The 21,683-nt window shown below is 47.4% G+C and overlaps 1 protein-coding gene across 5 annotated transcripts; it reads right to left on the reverse strand.

The window, feature by feature from the left end:
- Nucleotides 1–1,004: 1,004 nt before the first annotated feature.
- On the reverse strand, nucleotides 1,005–20,567 carry SINHCAF (SIN3-HDAC complex associated factor). Of its 5 annotated transcripts, XM_019292705.3 has the most exons (8): nucleotides 16,032–16,117; nucleotides 11,523–11,628; nucleotides 11,183–11,242; nucleotides 8,773–8,920; nucleotides 7,017–7,116; nucleotides 5,951–6,077; nucleotides 4,437–4,587; nucleotides 1,005–3,546 (listed from the first exon to the last, which is right to left on the reverse strand). In XM_019292705.3, exons 1-8 carry the CDS (start codon nucleotides 16,053–16,055, stop codon nucleotides 3,384–3,386), a joined length of 879 nt encoding a protein of 292 aa, XP_019148250.1. In that variant the 5' UTR covers nucleotides 16,056–16,117; the 3' UTR covers nucleotides 1,005–3,383. The 5 variants fall into 5 exon arrangements, with proteins under 5 accessions (XP_019148250.1, XP_039427306.1, XP_039427305.1 ...); XM_039571372.1 differs by lacking the exons at nucleotides 11,183–11,242; nucleotides 11,523–11,628; nucleotides 16,032–16,117 and adding an exon at nucleotides 20,548–20,567; XM_039571371.1 differs by lacking the exons at nucleotides 11,183–11,242; nucleotides 11,523–11,628; nucleotides 16,032–16,117 and adding an exon at nucleotides 19,059–19,129.
- Between the last annotated feature and the right edge of the window lie 1,116 nt (nucleotides 20,568–21,683).

Consider the following 21,683-nt stretch of genomic DNA (forward strand, 5'->3'; position numbering starts at 1 on the left):
TGACAGTAGCTATAGTCACTGGTGTGCAGCAGCAGAGAGTGAGAAAAGGAACTAATTGTTTGAAACAGGGTGGAAAGTTGCAAATAATTGGTTACACGGTAGGTTACCTGGCTTTAAACCACCTTTTGGTGCACCTGCTTCTCTTAAGTGACTTAACATAGACTACACATGTTTGGTGAACTGAATTATGCCCCAGGTATGTTTAGGCATCTACAGCAGAAAATGTAAATACGTCAAAACCAGATGCTATTGTACTACAATCTGGCAGTCTATGCAGAGCTTTCACTGAAATATTTTCTACATGAGTCTCTGATTATCATTGTGCTCAGTTTGTAAGAAAACAGCCAGTACATCAGCAGGAATAAATCAGCATCTCCACTGAAGTCCAAAACAGCCTCTTGCAACAAGCCATCATGCTTAAGGTTGCAATGTTTTCCCCATTATCTTCTAAACTCAGTTACTCAGTGACAGCTCCTACCAGAGACCTTGCTCCCACCAGTCTGCTGGAGTTTATCCAGCTGACCGTGCCTGCCGTGGGAAGCAACGTGCCAGGCTCCAGCTTCAACAGAGGAGCACGAGTCTCTTCTACCAACTCCACTGGATCTGGAATGGGATGTTTCCAAATGCTGTCAGCACCAACCCATCAGTGCTGTTACTTCAGCTGTCCTTTGATGAATGCTGGTGAACTACAGGGAGAGAGCAAGCCCCCTGGGAACCCAGAATGCCAGCACCACATTCCCAGCAAAGGAATTCCTGACACACATGAAGTGCCAGGGGAAAGCTCTGTTATTCTGCCCTGAGACAGCTGTCTGTCATAATAAACACCACCTCCTTCCCTTGCTCTGCTCTTCTTTCCAAATTAAATAGGAAGGGAATTACTCCACTCCTCCCCTCAAAAGAAGGCTTGGTCTTGTTCAAATAGAAACATGGGTTCCCTAGGCTGGGTGCAACACCAAATCTAATTAACAGAAGAACAGAGCTGAAATAAACACAGGAGAAGTTGCTTATTTTCTAAATAAGTCTAAATTTATTCATTACCCTAGTAAAAAAAAAAGTTTGGATTACAAGTGTCTGAACGGTATAAAAGTACAAAACAGGTTCCATAGATTTCTAATACATTAATACAAAGTGCATGACTACTCATTTTGCATTACTACTGGGAATGGAAGAGGTGGGAGGGAGTAGGGGAAGCAGTTGGCGGTTGAAATCTAGCAATAAATAAATAAATACAGAAGAGATGATCCGTATCAGAGCACATCCTACCACCAACACTGCAGCCTTCTTAGGTGTACAGAATTACTGATGCTGAAAACACAAATTCACATGAAATAGGTGTCTGCAAAAACAGTGAGGACTCTTGCTCAAGCCCTTATTAGACATGACCAACCTAGTTGTGCCTTTATACAATCAAGTATCCATTATATCTATGGCTGGACTCAATGGGCTTAGGTATTTTTCAACCTGAATGATTCTACGTGGTTGAGAATAAAAGCAAGGTAAGCAGCTTTGTCCTCCCTTAAGAACCTCAGAGTTTAGGAAAAGCAAAATGAGTCCAAGGAAAGCTCTAAACTGTAAGGCTGTGATAAGTCAAAGCCCTGTTTCCCCTGATTTTCTTTCTCTCCAGAGGTTGGCTGACCCAACAGGAGAGGAAAAAAGAAAGAAAAAAAAAAGCTTTGAGGGTAGAGGCTCCTCTTAAAACCTGCATATCTTTCCCTATCTATATTTTCATTTGCTAAGTCTTCCCATTTCAGGAACCAAGACTACATGGAAATCCAGTCCTAAACCCTACCCACCACAGTATTATGCCAATGACTCTCACAAAAAAAGGAAAGCTTAGAATCATAAAATATGCTGAGTTGAAGGGACCCATCAGGATCCGCTCCAGCTCCTGGCCCTACACAGAACACCCCAAGAATCACACCATGTAGCAATCCATTGTAGGATATCCCAAAAGAGTAATAGTAAAAAAAAAAAATTTCCCTCCCCCTAAAACCAGGAAAAAACCAACCAAACAAAAAGCAGAATTCCCAACTCACACAAGTTAAACCTTCATAAAACGAACGTGCAGCAACTTGGAGCTAAAACTGCAGCACAATCTTCCAGGAAGCTGCTTCCACCCTACAGGCAAAGCAGAGTTTGAAGGAGTGTCACAACGATTTGCACATGAGCTTGTCTGGGAATCTGTGTAGAAAGTATTATCTTTTGATCGCATATGCAAACAGAGCTGCCTTGATTCAGCACAGCACCATTCTTAGCAGAACTTTTCAGATTCACTATTCACAAAAGCGTTGATCTGGCAGTTGCTTAAACAAACAAACAGAAAAAAAAACCCAACAAAACCCAAACACAGAGAAGCACTGCAGGGGAAGGGTTTCAAAACAGTTATTGTGAATCCAGACCCCAGGCTGCAAACGGATTATGTCCCTGGACCAGAGCCTGATTTGCTTAGCAAGGGGTTTGGTTCTTTGTCAGGTCCAAAACCAGGAGGAGTCTTGTTTGTGGTCACATTTCAGCTGCACTGGGCCAACAGAGAACAGTTACTCAGTTTTGGCTGTCATCTACACCTGACTTGGGCATCAATGTGTTTCTTGGTCCATCTCCAACCACCAGGGGTTACTACACTAGGCCCAAAGTGCTTGCTGCTGCCTTAAAACAAAGTAACCTCCCATTTTGCTATGGTCAGTTCTTAGGTAAATCTTGCTCCTTAGCTGAGATGGAGAGCTCTCCCACCCCTTTCTCAAGAGCACTTTTATGCTGGACGCCTTCTCAGATAGCTACCACTTGTAGTAGAGATGTCTGCAGATTACCAGTCTGTGTCACAAGGAAGGGATGAAATATTTGTCTTTGTTATGTCAGTAGTATAGGGTGAAATCTCCACACCTTTAAAAATATATATTTATATAACTAGAGAGGTGACTTATAACATTTCTATGTATTAGTTCATCTTATTGACTCATACATGTCTAAGAATGAAATATTTTCTTGGGGATTTAGGAAGTTTGCCAACCAACTTTTAAAGAAAAAAAAAAAAGCCTTACAACCACTGCTTCTTTCAATACAGAAACATGAACTACATATACTTTAATATACAAACCCCATCCTCATATTCACTTGGGAAGTGAGTGTGGGGAAAAATTAGACAACCTCGCAGCAGCATTCAGCTTTGCCAAGTGTAACGTAGCATCTTAAATATTATGTACAGTCTTTCTGAAAGGATACAAACTGGCTTCAGAGTTTGTGGAACTGTAGCAGTAAAACCCAAAACAGTTCTAGAGAATAGTCTTTTGGCAGCATAGCAGGTGTCCAAAGTGAATAGTCACTTTTCTAGTATTTTTCCAGAGAATAGGAGGATCTGTATAACCTTCTGCAGCTATCCAAGGAAGTCACCACTCTTCTTGGGTGGAGATTGCTGGAGATTGGGGTCCTTCTTGTTCTGGCTTTTCAGTGGCAGACTTTTTATTGCTACAACAAGGTTTGAAGAGATGAGTGTCTATGAGGACTTCTCCAAAACGCCCTTTGTAAATGATTCCACAGCAGACCTTTTGCCTGGAAGAAATGGCAGGGAGACAGATACTTTGTCTGTTTAGAAAATACAGAGTTCACAAACATGCAAAAAGTAAGTCTGACCCCAGACACTACTTGACTGACCCTCCAGCCCAGAAGAGAGGGGCAAAAAGACTGCTCACAAACAGAAAACAAGTCTGTGTCTAAATTCACAACAGGTCTTTGGGAAAACAAAACAAAACAAAAAACCCAACATAAAAAAGGACAGAGAAAAAACCCAAACGTGTCTATACAAAGCCAAGTCTCCCCACTTTGCTTCCTAGAGAAGTTTCAGACACACAATCATCTGGGCTGAACTAACCTTGGCTGCAATGCACTTGCAAACATTATTTGAGAGGAGGCAGCAAAGTCACAACAATTGCAATTGAGCAATTAGCTAAACAAGGGATTACTGTGTCACAACAAGCAATAAAAGATAACAAGCTCGTCAGCTCCCAGAAAACCTTGTGGTTTTCCTCCCACTCCAGAATTTTATTTTTTTTTCCAAATGACTACCATAACAGGTCAACCAAATCAAATGCTATGTTTTGCTGGCACGCTGAGAGCACTCTTGTATGTGGCAACACATCGTATCTACAGGGCATCGTTTTAAGAAAAGATAACGGCAGACTAGCATATTACCTGCTACTCCCAAAACCAGCAAAAATACTTCTCAGCAACTGTTTTAGTGTTTAGGGAACTGAAGGGAGATAGGAGAAAATGTCCTAAATACATGGCATTTCTTTCCAAACATGGACAGACAGGTGTTGTATAATGTCCCGTGACTTAAATTATATCCTTAAACCAAATAAAGATGAAGAGGCAGAATCAAGCAGCACGTATGCAAAGTGAGCTTGCTGCCTGCACAGAGGGCACATTCTGTTGCTTTTTACCTTTTCCAGTATGTGAGATCTAGGAAGGAGAACACTGGTGTTCTGCTGGCCCCAGCGCTCATCTCTGTGTCGGAGCCATCATCCGACTGGTTACTGTAACAGGGAGACTGAGCTGGGGAGGCACTCGAAGTGGTGCTGTGGGCATCAGAATCTGCAGGGCAAAGAAGAAATGCAATAATCCGGACATGCATCCAACGACTTACCCTCCCCCCTGATTTGTGGATTGGGAACAGAGACACATGTTTTTTAATTAGCAAGAAAAACCAAACAACAACAACCCATTTATTTCACTTGATCCTGCCTGTTTCAATAGAGAGTGGCAGGATTTGTGAAACAGACTTCAAAACTGGAGGGGGTCCTTGTACACGAGGGATTGGAAAGAGGTTCAGGATCAGGCTTCAGCTTCTGGCTCTCAAACATAGCCCACACAGGCCATGCTCCAAAATTACTGGGAGATCCCTCAAGACAATGGGGGTCTATGCTCCAGACTTTCTCTCTCACTGTTCATTTCCTCTCTCGCCCTTCCAGGTCAAGTCCTGCAAAGCTCTTCCCACTTGTGCACTTTACATATATATATAAAAATATATATATATTTTCTCGTTATGTGTTAGGTAGTATTGAGCTTTTGCTGGATCAAGGCTAGGAACTACAGACTTAGTGCAGACACACACACCTTAACAGTGACTACTCTCCTACCTTTCAGCTGCCACCTCTAGCAGCTACAGTAACACAATTAGATTAACTAGAGTGCCTTGAATGAGGAGATAAAAGCTCCTCGGGTCAGGGCCTTTACTGATTCTTAGGAGACTTTTCCTTCTGACTAGGTAGGATAATTGAAAGAGAGACAGAGACCCCAAGTCACCAACAGTTAAGAAGCTGGAAGGTTTGCTTTAGAAGAAAAGCCTTAAGTACTGACATGTATTTAGAGCATAACTGGCAGATGGTTTTGTTGGAAAGCTCTGAATCCAAGTCTATTTGGAGAGTCCATGTACTAGTGCAAAGTAATCAGAGACTGGCAGAGGAAGGTAGAAGGAAACATTGTAGGAATTTAAAGGGTGGCTAAATCTAGGTTAAAAAACACGTATGGGAGAAAAAGATTGTAAAGTTTCTTGGGAAAAGAGAGCTGAAAATGGCCATAGCACATTACTGAAAGCAGGGAGAAGCCTCTTCCAACTTCAGTTTCAGTGAGATCTTTGATGAAGACATTCTTTCTAGGGATATGTCATTTAAGTGTGGGACATAAGCTACAACTGCCTGCACTTTCAAGCCAGACTCCCCACACCCCCTTGCCACTTCCCCACCTCTGCCTTGCAGCCCACCCTGCACGCAAGCTCTTCCTTCTCATTCCACCCCGTCCCCGAGCTCTCAGAGGATGAGGGGCTGTAAAAACAGGGAGAGCCCAAATGTGTGAGTGCACAGCTAAATCAAGAGGGTGATTCAGCTTGGCCCTTTAACAGTGAGCTGTGCTAGGGGAGGCTGAAGTTTATCGCCAAAATCTCTTTGGATCCACTTACTGTGCCGCTTGAATTCCTTTTGCAGTTTGCTGATTTGATTGCTCTTTATTCTGCTTCCAGACAGAGTTTTCATTTTCTTTGGTTTCAATGTTGTTTTAAGGCTGGGTCCAGCCCTGGCATCTACCACCTAGAACACAGAAAATGCATGTCTGATACTTGTGCATCGCGCCCAGGTACTGCCCCATTCGATACAGAGGTACTGACTTAGCTCAAGGTGTTCAAAACAGTCCAAGGCAGTTCTGTGCACTGACAACTCTTACGTTTCATTTAAATCTGTCAAAATCTCAGCCTCTGTAAGAGGCTGAGTCTGCAGGAAAACACAGCAAACTAGTTTAAAAAGTACATTTGGTTCAACTTTTGCCAACTTCCCATTTTTGACATATTCAGTTTAGAAACAAATAATTGTTTAAGGTAATACAGGTCCAGTTAAGAGTGTCTGCCAAGCATTTACACCCTGGAGTTTTTTGGAGGTTTTTCTTTAATCATAAATTTAACTTCTGAGTAAAGCTAGTGGTAGCAATATCCATAGTTCTGGCTGCCATTACTATATCAAGGCATCCTGGATAAAGATTATTACACACACAAGGAATCCTGATCATCTTCCCAGCCCTAGGCCCGAATTGAATTAGATGTATCAAAACAGAATATACGAGTGAAAATAGCTGCAAGATATTAGTCATTGTAATTATCTGATTAAATGAGATTGATTTATGTGTTGCCTGAGCAAGTCACCTTGCTTGGAAAAAAAAAAAAGCAACCAATTTTGGATAAAGGCCAAAGTTAAAATGTTTTGAGTGTCATGAGAGACTTTTGGACAAAGTTATGAGCTTGTGAGAACAAGGCATAACAAGGGAAGTCAGTCTGTGACTGCATCTCAGGCTTGCATAATTACCATTTGCACATAAGCAGGTAGGAGCCACATAGCAGGAAATACTCCAGGAAGGATTTAGAGATGCTGAGGGTGGGAAGGGAGAGTGTGGGTGAAAGAGCAAACGCCAAACCCATGCCAGCACCTCCCCGCTCTAGAAAGAGTTAGTTTGGGGTGGAAGAGAAATAAATTACTAACGTGATTCCAGTTTTTTTTGGATCCTGCTGGTAATTTTTTCCATCTTTTCACCAAAAGAACACAGGCATTGCAAATATCTCCTGAGCGAGCCTCATGAAGCCTGGTAAAAACAGAAGCAAAGATCACTTAATAAAATAATAAAAGCCCAGCCCCACTTGGTAACAGCAAGTATAAAAATTGATGAGTAAGAAGGGTTCTGAAATTCTGGTTTTCTGGCATTACAATTCATCTGGGATGTTCAAACTGCACCATTTAAAAACCAGGTCTCACTTTCAGAAAGCACTCTTCCACACAGAAATAAAAGGTGTCACAATCTGCCTCTGTTCTCACCCTCCTGCCTTCCCAGACAGGCACTGAAAACAACAGTCCCATCACCTGCAGGTTTTGGAATTCTTTCCCCCAAAACCAAGACACAATTGCAGTGGATTGGTTAGTTTGGAGCAGGAGGAATAATCATGTTATTCAAACGTACACTTGGGAACAAACATCAAAAGCTTACTCAGGTCTTAACTTTCTCACAGAGCTTCAAGGATGAGTAACAAACACCACCTAAAACACTCCCACATGAGCACAGGATAAGGTTTCAGAAACAGCAAGTCACTGGAATGACAGCAATACTTGCTCCCTCTAACAAGCTTTCTTCAGGAACTGTCTCTACTGCTAATCCCTGCTAAAAAAAGTATAGGAGGGAAACACGGCAGATTTTTTCAGCTATTTAAATAAGAAGACTCTGGATCATTTATAGATGAATGAGGCAGGCTCAGATAACCATTATTTGCTCAATGTTCAGTCTGCATTTTTACCTTGGCAAACATATTTCAGATAGCACAACAACAGTGGCCCTGGTAAACTGCAAGCTGCTTTACTGCAGTTAAAAAAAACAACCACCAGAAAAAAGCAATGGATCTGCATCCAGCCTTTGACTGCCAAGGACAGTAGTCAAGAAATATGATAAGGAAAACTGTCACCGCCAGACTTGTGTACAAAAATCCAAGGTGAACACAAAGCACGATGAAGTTCACTACATGAGTGTTTCTAGAAAAAGTGGGGAAAAGGGAAATACTTATACAAAAATTTCAAAGCTCTTCAGAAGTATCCAAAAACTGAAAGGTCACAGTAACTGGTACAAGAAATCTCTAGTATTTATACTTTTATTTACCAATGCTTTCAAGTAACATTTCCTAACTGGAAAGCTAATCACTTTGCATCAGAATGGGTTTCCAGTGAGAAGTTTTAATAACACATTGCTATGTCCTGTTTGAACAAAGACACCAATATTCGTAACAGGGTACTCTGCATACACCCTGCTGAAACTGCTAAATATTTACTCATCGAGTTTTATCTAACATTCTTGAATCTTCAGAGCCACAGAAAGTCCCATGGATCTGTAGAGTTCATTATTTTGTGTAGGTATTTACACCTCTATGGAACCAGCAAAAAATGCACAGTCTGAGAGAAGTCTAAAATCCCTGCATGTGCTGTGAGGTGGGAGAGACATGAGCCTGATCCTTTGCTATTAGGAATTAACAGCTCTCCACTGGCAGTGACAGCAGATTGAAAATCAAACACTACCATACACAGCAGCAGAGGATCCAGCCCCTCCTGCTCTGCCCAGGAAAGCTGTGAGGAAGCTGAAGGCAGCCTTTCCCCACAACTCCCCTCTGCTAACCTAATCTTTCAGAGCAAGAAGGACAGTACATCAGGTTTGCAGCTTAGAGATCAATGCCAGAACTGCTGACTGAGGCAAGAATCTTACCCAAAACAATTCTGGAAATCCTTTTCATAACGTTTGCTGTCAGTGAAACGAGAACTGGAAGACTTAGCTCTGCAAATACAGCAGCCCTCTATACTCCGGTACATCTTCGGTTTGTGAAAGCCAAACATCTTTTCCTCCCAGCTGTAGCCTGTGAAAACAAACAGAAACTGGTGTTAATTATCACTGTTAGATAATTAAAGAAAAAAACCTGCTAGATTAGGGCAGAGTGTTTTTATGCCGTGTTGCCTCAGAAGCACAGATACACCTAGAATGCAGTTGTTAAAAAAATTATGTAATTAACAGCTGGAATATTAAGCAATACCCAGCAGAACCCATAACAAGCTCATTTACTGCACAAATCTACTCTAAGGGCACATCTACAACAGCACAACGCAGATGTGTGAATGCAGCTGACCTGGCCAATGAAAGCCCTGTGCATGTGGCAGGACAAGCCAGGTGAACCTGCCCAAGCCCCTGGATAATGAGTTGGCACCTGAACTCCAGGTCACTGAACTACCTCATCATCACCACCGCCACAGGTGCTGGTTGGAAACACCCCTGGCAAACTTTGCTGAGAGTGAGTAGGAGTCATTTTAAATGAGCTGCAGTCATACCCCTAGGCTGTAGGGCAGACATACCTGAAAAGCTGCTCTAAAAACAGCAGGGTGGAGTCCCACCCAGCCCTCAGTGGCCGTCTGCCCTGCAGGACCCGGGAGCACTTCTCTGCTCTCAGGGCCTGGGTGAGCATCCCAGCTCCATGTCAGCACATGCTCTGTTCTCACCCTCCTGCCTTCCCCACCCTGCCTTCCATGGGAAGGAAACCTAGCAAGGAAAGAAAGGGCCAGGGAGCAGGACCCTGGGGCGCACCTCAGCATGTGCCTACCACACATCCCCTGCCAATAAGGCTGGAACTCTGGTTACAGGGAAGTTGCTGCTTTGTAACAGCTCTGCAAACTCAGCACCAGCCCAGAAAGCCAAGAATGCCCTCCTGCTCTCAGAGATCTGCCTATTCTCTTCAGTACACCAAGGCTGGGATTTGCTATCAGAGCAGGTATCATACAGCGGAGCCATTTTCCAGGCAGAAACTTTTCAAGTTAGTTATTGCAGTCAGCATGCTCACCCCCCACCCAACCAGCTCTCCCCTAAGTTAGTTGTTCCCCAGTGCCAACTCCTGTTGGGCACAGTCTGACACGGCATGAGATGCTGTCAGAGCAAACAGGGTTCCCACAGCGCTTCAAAAACCCAAACCAACAACTGAGCAAAGCTGGTGCTCTCCTGGCGCTGGGCCTGGACACACAGCAAGTCCTCACAGGCCACACAGCATCTGTCTGATAACACGGGCAGGGACTGCTCCAAGCTGTTCTCTTTTGAACAGACCCTGGTTGCAAGGTTTGCCTCAAGCACCTGCTGCAAGGAGCGAGCCACCTCTGCTGCTCACCACGTACCAAGTGCTCAGAGAGGGGACAGGCCTCTGGCTGCAGGAAGCTCCAGGAGAATAGGTTCTCACTACTAAGAACTTCTGCTTAAAAAAAAATTAAAATTACATGGAGTCACGCAAATTACACAACATTTCCCTCTCTTTCCTTAACAAAGGCCAAGCTATTGAATTCTTTAAGAAGTTAACAAAAAACTACTGAATGACCCGGCAGCTCAGGCAGGACTTTCAGGAGAGGAGCAACTCCATCGCTTGTGGAATAAGCGTGGTGAGAAGGAACTCTCAGTCACTTCTCAGTCCCAGGTACTGCCAAGTCCCAGTAACCCAACTCAGGTTACTGGTTAATGTATGTGGCATAGGCACCTGCCCCCAGATCTTCCTTGCAGGAAGGCAAGGGCTGTAATCCTTTTACCCTCCAGTGGGACAGAGAAAAATAATCTGAAATCTTCCGTCTACACTGCCAGGACTTGCCACATCATTATGGCAATAAAATATTTTGAAAGGCAGATTCAGGTGAGGTGAGAAACATGCTTCCACAAAACGACAATACCCAGTGCCACGCTCACCTGACTGAAAGGGAGATGGTGTGCAACGGGAAGAGACCCCGTGCATTTCTGTGGGACCACAGCAAAAGCTAGGGAACCACCCAAGCCTAGCCACAGTCCCACACAGAGGTAAAAATACAGCCCCCCACCCCAGAGGAGAAGATTAAGAATACAGCAGCACTGCAAAAAAAACATGCAGCTTCCCAGGCTCCCGAGAACAAGAAAGAGTAAAAATTGTATCCAATATTGTTGGCTAATACTCTTACACAAAATCCATTAAGGAACCTGTTTCCAGCTGAAAGTGTACATGTTTACATTTCAGTCTGGCATATACAAGACCACTTGGTGCTCACTGAGGTTGTGGCTCTTTGCAATTACTACTGCACCAACATTTAGAAAGACTCAACTCTCCATTAAAGCTTGTCTTCACCTTGTAGAGTCTGTTGATGGCAAGGGACTTGCTCAAGCTGAATGCCAAGATCCTCCAGGCCTAGGAGAGAGATGGAGAGGGTAAGTCTTTCCTTCCCTCCTGTCCCAGCTCACGCTGTCTTCCACAGGCTCGGAGTGCTTAATTCCTTTCTTCACATTTGCAGCACAAGGAGCTCACCTAGAGCTATGTTCTCCCAAAGTTAACTTGTGCAAATATCCAGCAAAATGACCCCAAATGCTGTCAGGCTTCTTAGGAGATAACTGCTCCCTGTATTAGTACAGCATTGGCCTCAAGGCCAGGAGCAGATCTAGTAAGTAAAAGTAGGTATCCAAGTAGTGACCTGCTGAAAGGGCTCCTTGAGGGATGGTCGGACTCAGAACTTCTCTCAGCCTCTGCTGGATGCGTAGCAAACGAATGCACAGCCAAATCAGGTCAATATTCCTGACCTGTCAAGAAAATAAACAGCAGAGTGTCTAGGCAAACACTCGGAGTGTTTTGTTTCTAAGCATCTGATGTGCTTCTTCAAGAGACACTCTTGAGGACGCTGCTCAACAAGCCTCTGGAGATCTAACAGCAGGCTCACTTGGGAATTTTCAGCTTCCAAACAGCAATTTTAGATGTTGTTTGACTACTTCAATGTTAAATCCGTGGTCTGGTACTTTTCTTTAGAAAGTCAAAGACTAATTGCAGACACAAGGTTCATCAGTGCTGCCAAACTTAAGCAACAAGAACATCTCAACTACTACATGGCAAGAAACAACTATCAACAATGTCGTTTACTTCCTAGCCCAGTCTATTCCAGCAATGCAGACAGTGATAAGATGATCTCTGTCACCAGCTGGTATTTACACCACAGCAGAATAAGACGCATGTTTTACAATCAGTGTTCTGGCAAAGACTGGAAAACACATATATTCTGAAAATATTTTGGTTTGCATCATTGCTGCCATTGTCACAGGAGCAGCCTTTCAACACCATCCTTCAATAGAAGGGAAACTAGTGCCATCTGTTTCCCACTTGATGAATGGTCAGCAACGGTATTACCACACATCATGCCTGAATGGGGAAGAGCTAGTAGCAAAACCACAAGTTAAACAGATTTCTCTGACAACTGCATCCAAGTGCAGTTATAAACAGAAGGCGTCAGTCCAGTCACACATTTAATCCTAAACAGTTGTCATTTGACCATTATACACTAAATATTCTGTCAGCTGGAGAGCTTAATAGCTAATATGGACTTAGAAGTAAATATGACTGTGCCCTTTAAAAGGTTTAACTTGAAAGCTTTGCAATTTAGATCTCAAATTAGAGCCAGGGATTTAGGCTGCTGGCTACCCTAACACCTGAGTCTTAGCTGTGGAACTTTAACCATGTGAAACTCGGGACAGATAAAAGAGATAGCAAGTAGAAACTAAGCAACTTGACTAGAAGTTAAAAAGCATTACACAACATAATTCTGCCAAATCTAAGCATGTTATTAATGCTATTTAACTTTGTTATTATTTGCTAAATTTAAGCATGTTATTAAAATATATCAGCAGTTGCACAGAAGTGAAAGGGACAGGTCCCCAAAAAAGAACCAGAAATCTTTGCAGAGCGTTATCTGTCATTCTGCAGAAATAGAGATTTATACACACTAGCTGGAAAGCAGTATTTCCCTCCCCAAGCCAGGGAAAAAGTGATTCTCCTCCTCCCTGGTGTCCCTCTCCACAGCTTCTCCCTGCAGAAGCTGCTATTCCCTCAAGTTCTGCTTTACACCACTGCTTTAGCAACTGAAATGGACTCAGAAAAGTCTCCAGGAAAATGCTCTCTCCATTCTCCTGCTGTCTCACTTTCGAAAAAGCAGCATCAAAAATAGAAACTTGTCTTGCAAAAGAGAACAGTAAAGTCATGAAGAGTCAGGAAGAAAAAAGTAGGTGGTAAAGAAAAAAAAAAAATCCCCACACCCTGCTTATTACCTTTGTGAAGGGCTGGTACAAAGCAGCATGCATCATACGTGTGTGAAAATGGTTTTATGTTTTTGTTACCTGTCAGGACTAGAATTTGGTGCTTAGTTTTCTTTGCAAAAATTAATTTGATGATCTAAATTAAAAGGAGGCATTGCTTCAGATGCTCATTAAGTTTTCAAGTTAGGGAAGAACTTCTGAACTCTTAGATTTTAAAGTAAGCTAAGCCACTTTCATTTGCTTTTCCAGATTCCTTCTGCATTCTTTCTGATCACCCAAGAATGAAAACCTTTTATAATAGAAAGGACTGAATTCCTAGAAGACAGGCATGTCTCCCTTTGTAACACAGTTACCAGGCCCGTGGGAATGAACATGCTCACCTGCTCCTTGCAAAGCTGAAAGAGAAACATTCCCTGGAGTTATGGGAGAGCAGAGGCATGCCAGTCCAAATACTAAGTATCCTCCTCTCCTCCCATCTCCCCACTCTGACCTGGAATCGTTAACCCTTTGTGCAACCCAAAACTGCCAGTACCTTTGTCAGAGAAGAGAACAACGATTTGATTTCCCTTTCCATGTACACAACAGCCTTGGCACAGCCTCCCTGAAGCTGGGCTAGAGAAAAATACCATCTACCCTACATATGTTGATGCAGCCCATTCCTGTCAGTAAAAACCTCACAATTGTCATCCCTACAGCATTTCATTGGAACTGAGAAACACAGTCAAAACTATACAGTTTTTTTTCTTTTAAAGGGAACTAAACAGATGCCTTAATATAGAAGGAACATACATGCTCTGGCTTTTGCATCTGCAAGAGCATGCACCCAGGCACATGCACACACATGAAAAATGCTTCCAGAGCTGTCTACGGCGCCAGAAGCAGAGTTGCTCGTCCCACAATAAATTCTTGGGCCTGTCCCTCTGCTGAAATAAACTGCAATACCTCTACTGAAAATCAACTGTAGGACAGAGAACTGTACATCAACAGAGGAACTGATCTGTATCAGAGACTCAACGTAAACATACCTCCCCTGAGTTTACAGGCTGCTGCAAAAAACCCTTGGAAGAGAAGTTAAAATTGGATCCCTCAAAAAAAGAACATTTTAACATGCACAAAGCCAGAATGCTCCAAGGATGTTAAAAGACCAATCTAACTGGAGTCATCTGAAAATGCAACTTCAGTATCTGCAAAAATATTTTTTTACTGTCATCTTTCCCTATAGTTTAAAACAGACGTTCTAATAACCAACACCCATAACCTTGGAATTGTGCATAGTGTATGCTCTTCTGGTCCTCAGAAGAGAATCCTCAGATTCTCCTTCCACTTTCCTTCCTCTCTCCACCCAAAACAACTTTACTTGGAGAAAAGCTGTATTTGGCCCTTACAGCCCAGGAATATCTGAATGTCACAGCATGCTGTGGAGTTGTCACTTGATGAGCTGAGCAAAACCAGAAAAGGTCAAAACCACATCTTCAGGAATCTTTCCTCTGACAAAATAAGTAACTCACTCTTTTGCTGGTAGATGTCCCCAGCCACTTTTGTGCGCTCAGGGCTGAAGTGAAATCTCAGCACAGCAGATGCACCTAGCAGCAACTACAAAGCATGTATCAAAAATCAAACTGGACATTTCTTTCCCATGCTTGAGTCTCCATGGCATCCTGGCTAGGTCACAAGCTGTTCCTAGTTACATCTTCAGAAGCAGCCAAGTCATAAAGAAGCCTGCTCACCTGTTGGATTTTCCCTGGGAAGGAAGTTCCTAACTCATTTAAGCTAGAGAACTGAAAGGCTACGCTACGTGGGTGTTCCTCTGAACTGCCATGTGGTTAGTGCTCCAGAAGGGATAGGCCAAAGCATGAAAACAGTAATCAGTAAGATTTGCATAGGAGGAAAAAAATTTCCAAACCTGTCCCACCTGCAGACATTCCATCTTGAAAGATGACTTCCCCCTGCCTGAAACTCCTATTGCATAACTAACACCACACTCAGACTGAGCATGAGCCCAGCAAGGAAAACTGGGATGTTCTCAACCATGTGCTGGAGTTCAGTCTGTGATGCTTATCTGAGTACAGTCACCACAGCTGTTATGATGCTGTCTGCAACCACCTGCTACTGAAAAAGCATCACAGCCCCTCGAGATCATGAGGCACTGAACAGTTTTGGTTTGTGTTTTTCAGCTGGGTTCTTTTATGTTTGTTTTTAAAGAGGGTAACATACCTGGATGGGGACTTGAACAGAAGGAACAGTAATTATTTGGCAGAATAGCTGAAGTGACTTCATTAAAAAGGATACATTCCATGTCCTTAAGCAGTATTACTGGTCATTTCACTTGGACTTTGGACTGAGCACATTCTACAGAAACGCAAAGGCTTGAGTTGTGAAATGGAGTCTTGCCCCGGTAATTTTCAAATCCCAGCACACCGGCTTCTTCTTTGTGTTTAAAAAAAAAAATGCTACAGGGGGTGCGAGGATGAAGCTAATTGTCAAGTAGGACCATGTGGATGTCGTTTATGTCATTATGAAAGAGGTACAAGGCATCAGGTGTTAAGAATCAATGCAAAGCAGAGTTTGGTAACACAGAAAGAGCTGTTCAGTATGAGTAAGACAACAAACCGTCACAGTTGTAACTTTATTTTTAACCTCTGTGAATTTATCAGCTTTTTTAACATCTTCTACAAAGAAGTCAGTGGCATTTTCTTCTTAAAGGAAGACTGAATATGTAGGCAATTAGCTCCTTTTAGAGAATGAATTGAGGAGGAATTTTTCCCAGAGGCTCTGGAACTCAATCCCACCTACTTTCAGTGGGAGCTGGATGTTGCATGCCTGTAGGTGTGTTTGAAAATCCCGACTTGCTACTTGCTGATTCCCTACCACGGACCACAGATCCCACGAAACTGAAAATTCACCTGTGTAACAAAGGAGTTGAACATCCACTGGTGTCAGCAGAAAGGCTTCCAGTTCACTGCCTGACCCTATGGTGCAGAGTTTGTGCAATCTTTTGCACAAAAGCTGTAAACTACACAGTGGATCTGTCTGCGTGCAGAGGGGCGAGAAGGGGATGCGCACACCCTGCACATGGCTGCCAGAAACAGCATCACCTTTGGAAGCAAGCACACAGGAGGAACAGAGTTTGCTGAGGAGCCACCACCCTCACCGACTGCCTCGCCCAAGTACCCACGGCTGCCAGCCTGCCACCTTTCTAAGCGCCACATTAAAACTCAGAGCAAAAAAGAGCATCGCAGGTTGTGCTCAAGCACAGCCATAACTGCAGTGCTGTTACAGTTGCGGGCTCAGTGCAGGACGCTGGGCCTTCTCCTGCCGCTCCCCAGCCACGAGGGGACGGTGGCAGGGCCCGGCCTCCAGCCCAGACACGTGTTCAGGGCACAGCAGCGGGCAGCATCCTGCATCGGCTGCCTGCAGCCTGCATCGGCTGCCTGCACAGCCACAGCGCCGGGGGGGCAGCTCCCAACTTTTTTGCAATTGTAATGTTCATTGAATAATTTAGGTCCGAAGGACGGGCCGTCAGTCGGGGAGACAAGGCTCTTTGTAGGATGAACCGGGGCCGTTCCCGCCAGGAAAGCGCCGCTGGGGGGGCTCCGGGCCAGGCGGGATTCAGCCCTGCTCGCTGTGTGCGGGCACGGCCCGAGTAAACAACAGGTTTGGCAGGTCCCTTTAAATCCCTTCAGCTACACGCATCCGGACAGGGGGGTACGAGAGGAGACGGCAACTTTTATCTCACCGAAGCGAAAGCACAACGGGGAGCAGCAAGACAGCGAGTTTAAAACAAAACAAAAAATTCCCAACCCCAAATAACAGCGCTAAAAAACGCCCGAAAAGGCAGAGCCCGGTCGCGCCGCTCCCGCCGGGCACCGGCGTGGCCCCGGGCACGGCCCCCGCTGCCCCCGTTAGCGCCGGCGGCTGGAGCGGCGGCCGGGGCCGGGCGGGCGGCGGCGCCGGGAACAAAGACCCCCCCCGGGGCACACGACCTACTTTCTCGGGCGGCCCCGCCGGTCAGGTGGAGCGGCGGGAGCGCACACGCGGGTGGCCGCAGCCCCCCCGCCCTGCACGGGGCTGCCAAGCGCTCAACTCGCCGAAAGACGAGTAAAATTAAAAATAAATTAGAAGAGCACAGGAAGGGGAAGACGGCGCGCCAGGGAGGAAAGCCCCGAGCGCAGAGGTGGGCGCTGCGAGGCAGCCCCCGCGCTGCAAACGCCGCCCCACCACGCGGTCGCGGAGCAGCCGCCCCATCCGGCGCGGGGGGAGCGGCGGGAAGCGGCGATGGAGCCGCGGCCGCACCGCGGAGCGCTCGGACCCCCGTCCCAGCGCGTGACGGCCGTGCCCCGCCGCCCCCCCGTCCTCCCCCGCCCCCCCGCTCCGCGCCGGTTCCTCATGGCTCGGCCCTGACGTAATTCAAACATGGCAACAGTTTCACTTCAAAGGGCCGCCGCAGACCTCCCGGCAACGCGGGCACGCCGCGGCGGGGGCGACGCGGACCCCCGGACCCCGGCGCAGCCACGGGGGCGGCCGGCGGGGCCTGCCCGCCCGCCCCAGCGCCGTGCGCGCCGCGCGGTGCCGTACGGACCGCGCGTGCATCCAAAGTTTCACCGCCCCTCCAAACTCCTCCAAAACCGGCAGCCAGCCCCTAAAAAACACCGTCCTGCGCACGACAAGTGTCACCCCACCGACACCCGCCGCCCCCGGGCCGAGCCCCCGCCGGGCGCGGACGAGCGCTTTCCCCCAGCGCGCCGGGGAGCCGCGCCGCCCGCAGCACATGCGAGCCCTTTGTTTTCCCTGCAGCCGGGCGCTGCCTACGTGCCGCGCCGGGGGCACGCCGGCCGCCCCGCGCCGCACAGCCCTCCGGAGCCCGGAGTTAAAACTTGTTGGCGCCGGGCGCGGGCACACGCCGGCAGAAACGGGAGCCGCTTGCACTGGCGCCGAGCTACGGGAGCGGCAGGACGCCATCGCCGCCCGCCGCACCGTCCCCACGCCGGCAACGCCGCGCACCGGGCCGGGGGCAGGACGGGGAAGGCCCCACGCCGCGACCCGTGCGACCGACAGCACGTGTCCCGCCAGCCCACGGCCACACGTTTTGTCCCTCTCTAGCGTGCACGGAGTCGGACCCCTCCGCATTTACTAATGATAACTGGAAACAATAAGAACTGCCCCCCTCTCCCCACGTGAAACACAGGGAGGGAGGGATGGCGGTCGCCAGCGGGTCCCCCTCCCCTCCGCCACGCCGCTGGCACCAACTTGTGCGCGGGCGCTACAGGTGTGCGCTGCGGGGCGCGCCGGGGCCGCACCTGCGGCACCCGTTCCGCACCGGCGGGGCCGCGCCGCCCGCGTGGCGAGCCGGGCCAGCCGCGGCCCGGGAAAGGCGCCCTGCAGCCCGTCATCGCCAGGCAGCCCGGTTTTCCTAACCCGCTCCGCGCCTCAGGGCTGCTTTCGGAGTTAAATTATCGGGAACTGGCTAGTCTTTCCTCCTAAAGACTTGGAGATTTAACCGTACTTTGGGGTGGGGGGGCAGAAGTCAGAGTTCTAGGGATGGGTCCGCAACAATGCGGGAAGCGTTTCTCTCCGCTCTCACATCCTTTAAAACTCTACTAATCGAAGAAAAAACCGGAGGAAACGCAGCTCACAGAGAAGCCACGCGCGTGTCAAAGTGTTTCAAGGCGGCAAAGTCTTTTTGCCACTGCAAAACTGCGGACAAGCTCCGGTGAGTAACTTGGAACGAACAGAAACCACCGGCTGCTGGGAAAAAAAAAAAAATAAATCCCAACACCGACAAAAAAAAGGAAACCCACCATGAGCAAAGAAAACGAAAAACCCCGAACAACAAGAAACAAGCAGCCACAAAACTCAGTTTGAAGCCGCCGCTCCCTGTCGCCCGTACTCTCGCTCCCTCCCGCCCGGGAGAAAGGGAAGGCATCACTCACCGCCGCGCTGCGCCCACCAACACCCGTGCGGTGCGCGGCGCTCCCGCCGCTGCGCGCGCTCCCCGGCTCCCCGCGCTCTGCCGCCGGCGCGGGCGGGCGCGCGAGCCCGCGGCCCCCCCGCGCCCGCCCACCCCGCCCCTCGCCCCGCCCCGCGGCCGCTCTGCGCAGGCGCGGTTCCCACGGCTCCATTCTCCTCAATCGAGCCCCGCCGGCTGCGCGCGCCCCATTGTCCTTTTAAGGCAGAAAGGGCCGCGCGGGAAGCGCGGGAGGGGGCGGCGCCCGCCCGTGACGGCGGAGGTGACTTCACGCACGCGGCGCGCGCCCCCGCCCCGCCCCCGGTCCCCCGCACCTGCCTCGCGCCGCCCCGCCCGGAACAGCCCCAAAACATCACTGCAAACACAGCCCCGGGAACACAGCCCCGAAACATCACTGCAAATACAGCCCCGGGAACACAGCCCCGCGAACGCAGCCCCGAAACATCACCGCAAACACAGCCCCATAAACACAGCCCCGAAACATCACTGCAAATACAGCCCCGGGAACACAGCCCCGCGAACGCAGCCCCGAAACATCACCGCAAGCACAGCCCCATAAACACAGCCCCATAAACACAGCCCCGAAATATCCTTCAAACACAGCCCCGGGAACACAGCCCCGAAACATCACTGCAAACACAGCCCCGGGAACGCAGCCCCGAAACATCACTGCTAACACAGCCCCATAAACACAGCCCCGAAATATCCTTCAAACACAGCCCCGGGAGCACAGCCCCGCAACATCACTGCAAACGCAGCCCCGCAACACGACCCTGCCAGCCCCGGTGTCACGCCGTGACGCACGGCGCATCCCGTCCCCGCCGCGCTGCCTCTCCGCCCCGAACCCCGCGGGGCCCTCGCGGAGGAGCGTCACGGCCTCCGTGAGTAACAGGGAAAGTTTTTTTTCCGTGTGGGGTTAACTTTAAAGTTCGTTTTTTAAAGCGCTTTAGAAGTCATGAGTGGCTTATGTAATTTTTCCTGCAGCGTCACAATGAGTGAATTAAAAAAGTCACGTCATCGCAACCTTGGGGTTCACGCTCTTTCGTGCAATTTGGGAAGAGCTGCTTCACGAGGCGGCTGGCAGGTTACATTGAAATAGATTTCCCCTGAAAACTGTGTCAGACAGATTAGCATGTGATATACAAGGTAACACCTAAGGAGTTATGACTTAGCACCATTACAGCCTCTGACTGCAATAAAGCTGGGAGCTACTCCCTCCCGGGCTGGCACTCAAACCGAGCCCAAATATGGATTCCCTTCTTTTGAACTACTGAAAAGTTTCCCACAGAATCAACTGCAGCTCAGGCACCACACGCAGGTGTTGTTGAATACTCTAAACACTGAAATAATGCCAATGAATATTTCTGTAACTGTTTGTCTTTTTGTTTTTTTTTTTTCCCTGACAGTGACCTTTCCAGTCTAATCCTCATTTAGACACAGAATTAGCAACTCACCAAGAACTCTTGCTGAAATGGTCCTTTTGCTTCCATCAGCAGCACTAGCTAAGCTCTGGGAATTTTCAGGAGAGCAGGACGAGCTGCTTTTCCTTACCTTAGTCTGAGGATCTCACATCGTCTCTACTTGCTTGTAAAGCTGTGGTAATTCTACCCCATCTCCTTCTTCAGTGCTGCCAAACCAGTCAGTCTGGGCACTAAGCACAGGAGGACACCTCACAAGGAACCCTCCAGGCTATCATTTGAGTTTTGGGGAGCTCCTTTTGAATGATCATAGAGTGCTGCTTTTGCTACCAGTGGCTTCCTTCCAGACAGAGCTAAACCAAATCACATTCAACTTGTGAGCCACAGGTGTACCAAATGCTGAATAATTTCTCAAAATATTTCTATAATTTTACTGCTTTTAACTGGTCTAGGGAACTCTACCAGCACTTTTGGCAACTTCTGTTTGCATATAATGTGTCTGATTTCATCTGCCTCTTCTTTTTTTGATTGGAGGGAGTGGTTCTCCTGGATTTTCTCCCATTATTTCCCCATTTCTTTATTCTAGCACGCTTCTCAAGGCCCCTTGGTGACATTCCTTTGAGTCCAGCACCGCCTAGTCCAGCATTTCAATCCCCAAGTGCGAATGAAGTGGCGTTTTCAAGGAGAACTCCCTTAGATATCAAGCAGAACCCAGTGTAACAAAACGGATTTCTCGGTGCCAATTAATTGCTGCCCTCTTCACCACCATGCTGAACATTCACAGAACATCTCAGGGTGGGCTTTGATTGCAAACAAACTATGGTCAGGACAACTTCTCTGGTACTTATTTCACTTTGTGCCCTTCCACTCCAAATCTCATGAGGACAGGTGTTGCTATAACCTGGGGAGGATTTGAGTTTCCAAACTCGGTGCTGCTGCAGCCTGTGAACAGCTTGGTCATTCCTGTTCTCTCAGAGGAAAAAATCCTTCTGTCCATAGAATTCCAAATGGCAACACAGAAATGAAAAACACGGTCAAACCTTCAACCTTCGTTTCTGAAACATCTCTGGTCCCTTGAAGTGTTCGCTGATGACTTTTCAGGGCTATGCTGTACCTAGAGAGTGGTTTGAGTTTTCATTTTTGGCTGATGGCCAGCTTGCAAATAAATAAAA

The sequence above is a fragment of the Corvus cornix genome, chromosome 1A, assembly GCF_000738735.6.
Source record: "Corvus cornix cornix isolate S_Up_H32 chromosome 1A, ASM73873v5, whole genome shotgun sequence".
NCBI lineage: Eukaryota > Metazoa > Chordata > Aves > Passeriformes > Corvidae > Corvus > Corvus cornix.

Excerpts from the sequence above, each read along its gene's own strand:
- SINHCAF (XM_019292705.3), bottom strand. The coding sequence starts at position 16,055 with ATGTTCAACTCCTTTGTTACACAG. Across the intron at positions 11,629-16,031 it reads TCAACTCCTTTGTTACACAG|GTCAGGAATATTGACCTGAT; the intron begins GTGAATTTTCAG and ends TTTTCTTGACAG. Across the intron at positions 7,117-8,772 it reads GATTTCCAGAATTGTTTTGG|GCTTCATGAGGCTCGCTCAG; the intron begins GTAAGATTCTTG and ends TGTTTTTACCAG.